This window comes from Sceloporus occidentalis, unplaced genomic scaffold, assembly GCF_023333645.1.
Source record: "Sceloporus occidentalis isolate IW3139 unplaced genomic scaffold, rSceOcc1.0.p SCAF_30, whole genome shotgun sequence".
Taxonomy (NCBI): Eukaryota; Metazoa; Chordata; class Lepidosauria; order Squamata; family Phrynosomatidae; genus Sceloporus; species Sceloporus occidentalis.
Window position 1 is genome coordinate 6703933 of NW_028317010.1, and position 12102 is coordinate 6716034.

General features: G+C 38.3%; 1 protein-coding gene across 1 annotated transcript; it reads right to left on the reverse strand.

Moving 5' to 3' along the window:
* Positions 1 to 1703: 1703 nt before the first annotated feature.
* LOC149298990 (Y-box-binding protein 3-like) lies at positions 1704 to 10298 on the reverse strand. The gene is made up of 9 exons (XM_089486975.1): positions 10078 to 10298; positions 9314 to 9377; positions 8744 to 8777; positions 7393 to 7482; positions 6700 to 6822; positions 4459 to 4553; positions 4068 to 4248; positions 2754 to 2826; positions 1704 to 1873 (listed from the first exon to the last, which is right to left on the reverse strand). Exons 1-8 carry the CDS (start codon positions 10175 to 10177, stop codon positions 2767 to 2769), a joined length of 747 nt encoding a protein of 248 aa, XP_089343101.1. The 5' UTR covers positions 10178 to 10298; the 3' UTR covers positions 1704 to 1873; positions 2754 to 2766.
* Between the last annotated feature and the right edge of the window lie 1804 nt (positions 10299 to 12102).

Here is a 12102-nt window from a genome sequence, read left to right on the forward strand (position 1 = left end):
GGGCCAGGTTTTTGCCAAATTGGCATAGTTAATATGCCTGCTGGGCATTTTCCCCAACTTTTGCAATTTTCAGAATGCAAGCTATTCACTCAACCTTTGGTGAATTAACCAAAAAAATGTAGCCACAGAAATCACACTTAAATCACACAAAAGAAGACTAGCATGCACACGTGAAGGCCATGTGATGTAACATGGTGCCACCTTAAGGTATAATTATACCAAACAGGGGCACTTTACGTGTCAGGTTATAGTCTTCCTATAATTCTCCATAAGTGCCCTCTTTTATAATAACCGTTTTAATAAGTACCCTACAAAAACGTAATATCCAATAAGATATGCATATGGAAACATAACGCAATTTGAGAAATTAGTGCGTTTTAGTTACTAAGTTTAGACTCACAGATACTCATTGCCTGGTATTCAGGAATGATCAAAGCTGCACACTGTGTTGCAGGTTTAGTAACCAAACCAGAAGTAATGGAATGTAAATGAAGCACTGCTGCAGATGCTAGGAAGGCTTAGTACATCTCCCCACTGAAACCTTTGCAGTGATGGGTTTCTAGTATAAGTTCTTGGACAGGATGGCTCATTTGTTATATAAATTTCCCTAGAGTTCCAATGCTGATAAACCATAAGCTAGAGTGACCATGTGTCCTGTGTTGGAGCGACAGTCCCCTAATCAGGAACCTAGGCCATGTCCCTGGAAATCCGGTTTCAGGACAATTAATTGCTTTTTAGTGTCTGGCTACATGTCGTCTATGTGTGTTATAGACCCTTAATTACTGGAGTGCAAAACAACTGTGTGGCATTTACTTGCTGCCTAAGGGGGTTGTGTGAAAATAGTTTGAATCTTCGTGACATGTGGGGCCATACATACGTATGTTAATACCGTATATATCATCTGTACATGTGAATGATAAGCTGATACTGTTATATGTAATTTTTATTCTTTTATATATTTGGAGTTTTCCCAAGAAGAAACATGTGACTTTTTGACAAGTATTTGTTTAATATTCATTGTGTATCATGTTTATTTATGAACAGTTACTTTTTGTTGTTTGGAGGAAGCCCTTGAGCACAACCTTGTCCTAAAATAGGAGACTCAGGTGGCTCTTTTTTCCATGCTGGTAGAGAGGAGCAAGTAGTGTTTTTTTGTGTATGTAATGGACGTTTTGAAGGGAATAGGAGATCTTATCTGGATTCATGAGTCAGCTTCACGGAAGACTAAATAAATAATGAAACTTGAAAACATAATTCTTTTCATTCAGACTTTTATGTTCTTTCACGTCAACAAATGTCTGTGCGCTCTACTCGGCTTGTGAAAAAAGCAAGCACACCAATAACGTATCTGTGAACCAAGGTCAAAAATGGGCCATGATGTCATCAGATCTGCAACAGCTAAATGGTGTTTTAGTTTCAGGTCAGTTCATTGCTGGTAAAACAGTACTTAACCTGTTTTGCTCTAAGAGGGATTAAAATTTGCTGCACTAACTAAAATGCTTACATTTTTTAAATATAGCTCACGTTGTCATGCTTATGTGCTGTATAAACTGGTGGTATTGAATACACTGGTGATATTGTGAAACCTTTCAAATCAAGATACTAATTATATCTAATAATCTAATATCTTTTCAGTTATATATTTGTTGCAACTCTAATTTCCTTTGATTTAAAAGTATTTGAAACAATGGACATCCCTTCACATTTAGTTTAAAGACAACTTTGTGTAAAGTTTGGTCACACAAACTCTGCAGCAAGTAGACATAATTGTTTCACATCCCTCTCAATTATTCAGCAGCTGTAGCATTTTCAAAAAAATAGTGAAGGTTTCTGGCCACTTCTGATGTCGGTCTTTTCTCAGCTCACTTTGTGTCTACAAAAAAAGAGCGATAATATCAGCATGTTAATAGATGAAATATATATCAGTATATATGTATAATAAATCAGGTAGGTTTGAAATATTATTTTAGGTCATTTTAAAGACATAGTCCAGGATACTGCTCAGCTTGTGTTCTGAATCAGAATTAATTGACTCAGAATAAAGGTTGCCAACTTTACATAACTAACCCTGGTCTGATAAACTTAGATAGGGTTACCAGGTACAAAGTTGAGATATGGCAACCACTGTCAAGGTTACTGAGATTACTCAAGGGACAACTAGAGTTATATATAGTCTTATGTATAACGTTTTATCTCTTTGATCCTGAAAACCACTGTTATGTTGTTAATTGTACTAAAAGAATGAGTCTGTTCAGAAACATCCTTTCAGCAAAGTTACTTGCAAATGTCTTAATATTAGGTCCTCCCGTTTTTAATCCCCCCTGAAAATGGGACACTGGAGGAAGAAGCAATGACCACCAATTAGCAACACTATTAAGTCACTAATTGCACATGGACGTTTAGGTAACCATTAGCTCATTCCTTGTAAATAAGCTAAATGACAAAAGCCCTCTGGGGCAGTGCCACAAATGGTCACACCCTGTATCAGACCAGCTGATATTTTTGGCTATAAAGTGAAAACCACATTTATAAAATATTTTTAATACGTATCACAAAATATTTTATACCCAATAATGTGTTAAATAAGTCTTCTGACCCAAATTGTTGAGTGTTGATCACTGAGTTCTACACTCTCCTCCTGCCTTGCACTAATCATTCAATCTGATGACCAGCGCTATGTTGGCTGCATGACCCAAGCTGAGTACACTATACAGAGGTCATATATTGTGATAGGATCTGACTCTCTCACTTACCTGATGGATGGGATTATGAAGCATTGCTTTTCTCACCCACTGGCACAGGCTTCTCTGCTGGAGTTTCAGCCAGCTATAGCGCATAAAAAGCTACCGTTATTGCACTGAATAACATGTATAACTATAATCATTTATATCCAGTAATCAAATGCTCACCTTCATAGTATATATATGCACTATTGTTGGCCACAAACACAAAAATACAGTAAGTACTATAAAACATTTCTGGTACAAATGCATTAAATTTGATTTAATTATGAATCCCACAATAACAAATACATTCAGCATGAAAACATAATTCTTAATACTGATCAATGTCCAAAGCCTTTTGTGAAATAGTTATAGTCATATGTTTAGGGAATACTTTATTGTCATGTGACACAAAACAGGTGCTAATTGTGGTTGCCGTAGAAACTTAAACAGTTTCATCAATTTTCTCAAGAGAAACATGTGAAATTATAGCAAGATAAACACATTAAAAAAATACAGATCGTGATGGCAGAAAAAGCCCATAAAGACATTTTATGCACCAACCCCTAACTTGTTAGTTATTGCTACCCTCTTGGACTTTATTTAATCCCTTACTATACTTCAAAATGTCAATCATATCGCCCCCTCTACCTTTTCTATGTATGTTTTAACATTTGATATATTTGGTTTGCTTAGCATTCTAGAGCAGTCAGCTAATATTTTGTATATGTGAAACAGTACATTTAATATATCTGGGTTCTCTTGTCTTTGATTTGAATATTGTTTAAAGTTGAAAATCAATTATATTAAGCTTATGGAGGTTATTGATCATCTGTTGCTCATCATCCATGGTTCTGTTCTATCATTGTGCAAGGTAACTGCTTTAACTGAATCCAGTTGGGTAAACAACTAAAGTAACCTGAAAGGAAAATAACTAAAGTCTGGTAAACTGTTTTTACTTCTGTACCTATATACTAACAATGCTGTTATATTCATTGGTCATAATGGTCATTATCAACACTATAGGCAGCCATCACCATAGACAAACATTAGCAGTAGAAGGGTTGTACTGAAGAGTTCAGTGACTTCAAACACAGCACTGTCATAGGATGTTTTTGGCACAAATCCGTTTGTGAAAGTTTTGCCCTGCTAGATCTGCCCCAGTTTAGTGTAAGGGCTATTATTGTGAAGTCAAAGTGTTTGAGTAACAGCTCAAGGACAGACTGGATATGCTTAAAGGGCAGTTTGATTCGTATACAGAATAGTTTTGTAGCTGTGGTTTTAGCTATATTCTATTTCTTAGGGCCCATTGTATGTAAAGATCATGGTTTGAATGTGAAATACCTTAGTTGGCTCCTTGCTTCCCTGTGTTGGAACACCTGCTTGGTTCGGTCTACGTCGGTAGTTGTATGGTCTTCTGAAGCCACGGCGATTTTGTTGCTGGTCTAGAGCCCCTGCCTCATACTGGTTCTCCTTATTTTCATTTTCTCCAGTAGGTGGAAGAGTTCTTGGTTGAGGCACAGGCCTGTGGTAGGAGTATAACAAATGAGTATTGGAAGTATGGTAGGATGAAGTAAAAAAACAAACAAACATATACATACATTGAATTCTAAAAGAGAAGACTAATACATAGGCTTTTTCTTTAAATAAAAAAAAAAAAAGTAGAGGGGGATCAGAAACCCTGCAAATGAATACAACTGTAGATGGAGAAAATAATGTTACGAATGACACAAACCGGCGATATCTTGGACGGTAGTTAGCAGATTGACGAATGGGTGGCTGAGTTTGAGGAGCATCTGGTAATCCCTCTTTGATCTCACCTTCGCCTCCCTGCAAAAAAACACTATAAATGATATGCATCTGCAGTAAATGTAGGCAAAGTTATTATGGTTTTACCTGTTTTTGTCCTTATCGCATCAACAAAAAACTACAATTCCAAGCCGAAAGTTTATCTTTTCATAGCATCCATTAAAGAAGCTTTATCCACTACACTGAGGTTATTCTGGACATGAGAGAATTGTATAGTATGGTAATACACACTTTCAAAAACATCACACTTCCGTGGTCTTTTGCTTTTATACAGTACAATAAGAGCGATGCTTTACCCAGCAAACTGTGCTAGCTGGTTCCTCTGTAAATAGAATGCTTTCCTAGAAAAAGATAGATTGGTTACCAAGAAGCCAAAACTGCCTCCGGGAATGACTTATCCAACTCGATTTGGGAAAAGCATCATACCTGCCGTGCTCTTTATTTTGTCCTCTTTGTGTTCTGAATGCTATCTGTGTGGTTGTTATTCTTTGTCATTCACCCACAGAATTATTCAAATCCTCCTCTTGGAGAATACTCCCCGGGGAGCCTGCACCATACTTTAATCAGTATGCATTTTATTTATACATTATAAGCAACCAGCACGAGTACGGCTGTCATCTGAGCTGTTCAGTTCATAGGAACTTCTTACTGCAGAGCCTCCTCATTTTCTCTTCTAATCCAGAGCATCTGTTTCTCTCCCTCAAACAGTATGAAATTCAGAAGCCAAATTTAGAATTTCAACAAGAGGCAGCTGCTCTGGTTAAATCTTCACTGGCACATTACTTCAACGAAGTAAAAGAACACATTCAGTAATGTATAATATGTGTTCCTCTAAATTCTGATTATGCCAAAAAACAAATAATTGTACAAATCACCGATTACCATCTGTTACTCTCTCCAAATCTTGATAGGGAAAACCAGCCTGGTAGTATAACACAATATGAAAACTAATACAAAATACATATGTATATGTATAGCTGGTACAGAACAGAATCACCATCATCCACAATCTCAATTTAAAGCATATCCCATACATACCTACAGTCCAAGTTTTCATGGGACAGTGCCAACTTTCAGGCACTGTTACACTGTACCTCCCCGGTCCAGCACAGGGAGCTGTTGAATCAATGGAGGTCTGTACTATTCTAGAACAGACCTTCATTGCTGCTCCCACTGGGCCACCACATAACGCTCTGCAGCTGAGTGTCCCTAGGTGGACCTTTGGGTCACCCACTTCCAATGCTGACCCTGCCCCCCCCCCAGCCCTTGCCATAACCCCCAACACAGTAACGATTTTGACAACTGAAGTGTTGGGAGGTATGACATCCATGAAAGCCTAACAATAACAAGCTAAGAGATGAATACACTGTGCTATGTGGGCAAGGCCGGCCCGACAATGGAGCCGAGTGGGGCAACCGCCCCAGGCGGCACTTTTTTTTTTTTTTGGGGAAAGAGACAGAAAGGGGCGCCCCTCTCTCTCCTCTGCGGCGAGTCTCCCTGTACGTTCTCGGTGCCGGCTTGTAATGCTGAGCGCCGGAAGATTACCTCATTTCTGGTGCTCAGCATTACAAGCCGGCACCGAGACCGAACAGGGAGACTCGCCACAGGACTGCTGAAAGGTAAGTACAAGGAGGGGGGGTAAGGGTAGATAATAGGGAGGGAGGCAGGGTAGATAATGGGGGGGCGGCAGGGACGGAGGGAGAGGAAGGGTAGATAAGGGGGGGGGGCGGCATTTTAAAATTCGCCCCAGGTGGCATTTTGTCTTGGGCCGGCCCTGTATGTGGGTGCTCAATTTCTTGAGTTCTCTATTCAAGGGCCAACCCAAGTGAGCTTCTCCTTCAAGAAAGGGTGAGCTGGTTGTAATTAACTAACTGTTAAGATGGTGAAATTTCTTAAAAGTAATGTCATAGATTTAACTATTCATTGCTCAGAGTTGCCTCCTACTTCCAGGGGAAGCTTGTAGAGTTTGGAATATATCCCTAAACGTTCATGCAGAGGCTTGTGGTATGGCATCTTATTGGGGGAGCTCCTTTTATCTCTGGCAGGGGGAATTGATATTTAGCCCACCCACTCCCATCATTTCCAGGAAGGGACTCCAAGAAAGTTCCCAGGTATGTCTATAACGGCAGTCCTCATAAAAAAAATTATACAATAAGCAATGTCTTACCTCCCGTGGAGGTCCTCTCCTACGGCCATAGTAACCACGGCGATATCTACGGCGGTCTGCAGCATAACGACTGCCTTGTACTGGTGCTCCTTTTGGGCCAGTTACATTAGCTGCTTCAGCCCCCTGAACAAAAATTAGCATGAGCTTAATATGTTCACATGAAAATGGAAACATCTGTAGGTTGAGTTCTCTGGTTTATGTGTTATTAGAAATACCTTGCTAATATTTTTTTATTTTATTCTTTCTAGAATCCTTAAAGTTGGAAAATGTGCAAGTTTGGAATTGAGAGCAAGGATTTTTGCCTGTTGGGGTTGGAAAGATTGAAACTTATATCGGAAGGTCGGTAACAAAATATTAAGAACTACAAACTCATGACAAGTGACAAATAACAAAAGTCATGATTTTCATTTGTCTTGATGAGGCATAAGATCAGAAGTAAATCACGATTGAATGCTCCTTGCCGTGGCTAACATCTTCTGTGATATGAAAAGCTTATGTTTAGGTACAACTAGCAACTGGTTCCTGCAGGATTATATGGAGGGGTAATTATGGTAACCAAAAAATTCCGGCATATTTAGAGAATCAATAGGCATGGTAACTACTGATTTTGCAACCGATAGAATCTACTGATTGTTTCAAAAGAACTTCTGTACTTCAATAAAACAGAAACAAAAGACTGCCCCAGCTTCTTACCTTTTCCCCAGAAACAACATCAAACTCCACCACCTCTCCATCCCCTACACTCCGCAGGTACTTGCGAGGATTGTTCTTCTTGATCGCTGTCTGCCAAGATAGGGTTTATGCCACAGTTAAAAGTCAGCATGTTTTTTAATTAAATTATAATTATATTTAAAAGGTTATAAAGGTATAGGCAGATTTAGTCCAATATGCTATGTCCCCTTGCCTGTCCTGACAAAAATGAAATATATGGTTCACACTGAAAAAGTACACAATTCTGTTACGAGTGTGTTACATTAGTTGTTTTCCTGGGAACTTACATTTCTTACATCCTATATTAAAACACAAGCATCGTACAAATGCTGTCAGCTGAATGGTGGTAATGTGTGGACTTCCTCACAACATGGAGTTAAAGGTCCACTTCATGAGAATTTGCCAGGTTAGTGAGTATGAGAAGGGAACAGGTGTCCTACATGGCCAGATTATAGCAGCAGAGAAAAGCAGGCACTGTGCCACCATGACACTGAATACTGCTTGTCCATGGGCATTTATCCAAAACAACTCATATCTATTTGCTCCATGCCATATGGTGGAGCCCCTCACCGATTCTCCCCTAAAGTGTATTATTTTGTGTTTAAAAGTTGTGAAAAGCATATATGACTGTCAAGGTCCTCTCTTCACATTCTCTTTAGGAAAGTTAGTTTTCCCTTCAAACTCGACATCTACCAGTCTGCTCTCATTGATCCATCAAATAACAGCTTTATCGGTGTTTGGCAAATGGGTCACTGTTAGTTTTTTGTTATCAAGTTACAGTCTGACAGATCTGGCTAGAGATGAGTTTTCTATTTTAGTTGATGAGTATGACTTAGAATTCCAAACAAGAAGAAGCATGATAGTATATTATGACTGATAAATCCATAATTAAATGGCAGCAGGTAAGTACTTAGTGCAGAAAATAACACTTACCGTGTTTAAATAGTGCAGTTACAGAGTAGACATTACCTACACTCTCTACAATTCTCACCAGTTTTTGCTGCATGGAGCAACAAATCCTTGAGCAATAGTGTTCCTATTCATATAAAACGGAGCACCAAATGTGCATACAGACATAGAAGTCTAGTTAGACCCCTATACATCTTACATGAGCCAGAGCTGGGTGGAGATGACTACCTTTATATATATATATGCTTTAAAGTGCATATGAGGACAGCAATGTACCAGCCAAGGTTTTCACCTGAAAAATCAACCTTACTCATGTCTTTGGGTTTTATTTTTGTTACAGATATATAGCACATAATTTCCAAATTTACTTGAAAAGATGAATATCCCCTACAGAGCCATGGAGAATCCCATAAAGCACGCTCACCTGATGTACAAACACATCCTCTTTAGTGTCATTCCTACAGAAAGCAAAAAGAGAACATGTAATAAACACAATTATTCATCCATATATTAGTCCTATATTATTATTATTATTTGTCTTTTATTCATCTTGTATTAGTTCAGTTCTGGAGACTAGAAAGATATGAATTAAATAAAGCATGCGATACACATTTGACTGTCCTAAAAAGTCATTCGAAAAGGGCAGACTGGATGGCCCAGTAGTCCTTTTCTGCTGCCACTATCTCTATGTATCAAGAGGAAAAAAGCCACATGCAGCTATAAATTGAACAAAAGCCAAACCAAGCAGTAGAAAATAATCATTAATATAATTGTGATTACGAACAAAAAGTGACCAACAATTGTCATCAATATTAGCTCATAAATCATTATATTGATATCCATTTTAGTTTAATAGCCAACGACATGTCTTGGTGAATAAATATCATCGTATGTAATCTGTTTTTAATAATTCTTGCACTGTAGTGCTAAATCTATTTTTGGGCTCAGATGAGAAAAGGTAGCTTGTGAAAGGTACTAGAATATGAGAACTCACCGGTTTATAAATCCATAGCCATTTCTTACATTGAACCATTTCACAGTTCCTTGGACTTTGGTTGCTAGAGGTGGAATCGGAGAAAAACAATATATCCATGTGCAATCAGCATTTCTGATACAAATATAGGTATCAGTAAAAATTCTCCAGCACTAATTCTCTATAGATTAAACTTGCCGATATGTTACATACTACTGTGTCATAGTGAATATTTTGACTGATGTTTGTTGTCTAATGTTTGTACAGAATTGTAAATAGAGTTCTCATATATAGCAATTTATGATTATGTTAAAAGTTTTTTTACAGCTTAAAACCCTTGCATTGTTGTATGGAAGCTATTAAGCTGTCCTAAAATGAGAATCCATTTTGAAACAAAAAATGATTTAATCCCATTATACACCACAGTGAAATATGATGGTGCTTTATAAACTATTAATAATAATAATAAGGATAATAATAATGTACCATAAAGATACTAGGAAAAGTGGAATGAAAAGTGTGATTTTAAAAAGTTCAGACGTTTTTATGCATTACAGCAATAAGCAAAAAATGGTTTCATTGAAACAATCAGATGGCAACAAATCTTTCATGTCAAAGAAAGAAATGTAATAGATGAACAGATGCAGAAACAAAAATAGAATATTGATGGCATCAAAAGCTAAGTAACACAACACCAAAGAACATTCAGTGTGAATCTAGGCAAACATTTTAGTAAAATTAGCCTTAGTTTTTAACAGATTGGTGTCCGACAGCGTGTTACTCACCTAATACTTTCCTCTCTGTTTCTCCTGGAACAGGTGGAGCTGTATTTTGATCAGTTCCAGGAGTTTTGGGCTTTGGTTCTTCAGCTGTTACGTCACTCATGGTTGAGATAACAGTAGTTGTTTTCTCTTTGTCCCTGCTAAAAATGATTTTGGGAGAGAAAGGGGGAGAGGCAGGGAGGGCTGCAGATGGTATTTCGAGGGATCTCAAGCCTCGGTCTTTCCTGTTCTCTTTTTGTCACTGATCTTACTGACCTAAAAATGGCTTGTAAGATCTTTTTATAAGTAGGGTGAACATTAGTCACACCCCCCGTTGGACCACTTAAAGAAACATACTATTCAAATGGCTCATAAAGCATGTCTTAGCTAGGGACACGCCACATGCCTTTAACACCTCTGTAGCTAATTTTTCGGTCTTTTTATGTTGTAAATACACTGACAAATAAATGATGTGTAAACTATTCTCTAATGCCATACCTCCTTATACCAGCTATTTCAAGGTATCATATCTTATGTATTAATGTGATGTATAAGCTAAAATGACAATACATGATTAAGAAATAGAAAACAGACTTTTTTATATTTTCGCTAATGCATGTATTGGTAATAATTATTAATGTTACACTACAGTATCACAGAATATATAGGGCACTATGTAAGGATCGATCAGACCCACTCCCACAGGTGTATAATATCCAGCACCAGGCCACGCAGTCTGCATTTACAAACATTTGCGAAAAAATGTTTGTTTCTGAAAAGCATGGTACTGTGACAGTATGCCACCTTTTTAATGTATTGGGCCCCTTACTTTAAGTGAAGGTAAATTTATTGCTTCAGCATACCAAGACATTTTGGATAATTCTATGTTTCCAACTTTGTGGGAAAGCCCTTTTTCATTCCAGCATGACTGTGTCCCAGTCCACAAAGCAAAGTCCATAAAGACATGGTTGGATGGGTTTGGTGTGGAAGAACTTCACTGGACCACACAGAGCCCTGATGTCAAATTATGTTTTAAAGAAATCCCATCATATCTTGCCCTATACCAAATTTTAAAAATTCATTTCCCACCCCCCCTTCAGCACTCCCCATTAACCTAATATAAATTATGTGTGGTAATTTGAATTGGGACAGCTAAAGTAGTTACATAAAAGTAAATTGTGGTATTTAACACTTCCCATGTACTAATACTACCACAAGCTTTTGTTAAATTATGTGGTATAATTTCTTTGTGTACTAAGATTACTGCCACAAATGTTGACAAGGCTGGTGGTAGAGTAAGTGCATGGAAAGGGTTTAGAATACCACCATTTGAAATACCCTGTGGTGTCTCATTGATGGGGGGTAAATTGAATTTGCCGGCTTCAAAAATATCCCAAATACGACATTGGGGCAGGATGACCAGATGCCAAAATTCGAAATTGAAAAACTGAAATGCACATGTCCTCCACTTCCGTCGGGGCTTCTTTGATGGGGCACCAGTGTGACATGACATCCCGGTGCTCCAGCATAGAAGCCCAGGCAGAAGTACTGGCCAGCAGTGGCAGAGGTTGTCTGCGCGTATCTGCCCCTACTAGACACCAAGGAGTCTGGAGCACGGGGGGGTAAATCTGGGGGGGGAGCGGCATATCAGGGAGGCAGTGGCATATCAGGTGTTATAAGGCATATCAGGGGGGGGCACAGTGGCATATAAGGCATATTAGGGGAGCAGAGGGGCATATCTTGGGGTATATGGCATATCTTGGGGGGCAGAGTGGCATATCTGGGGGGGCAGAGTGGCATATCTGGGGGTAAATATGCATTAATGGGGCCGGGCAGGTTGGGAAATAAAAACAAGAATTGCAAGTTTGTTTTTAACATCCAGTTTGTTCATTACATTAAATAAACAAAAAAAGGTACATTTATTTTTTTATCCAATTAATCTAAAAAATCGGCCAACTATGAAAATAATCCTTAGTTGCAGCCCTAGAATAATTATCAACTTTGTGATCAGCAATTCATTTATCTTTGCCCCCTCTGGAGCTGCCAACC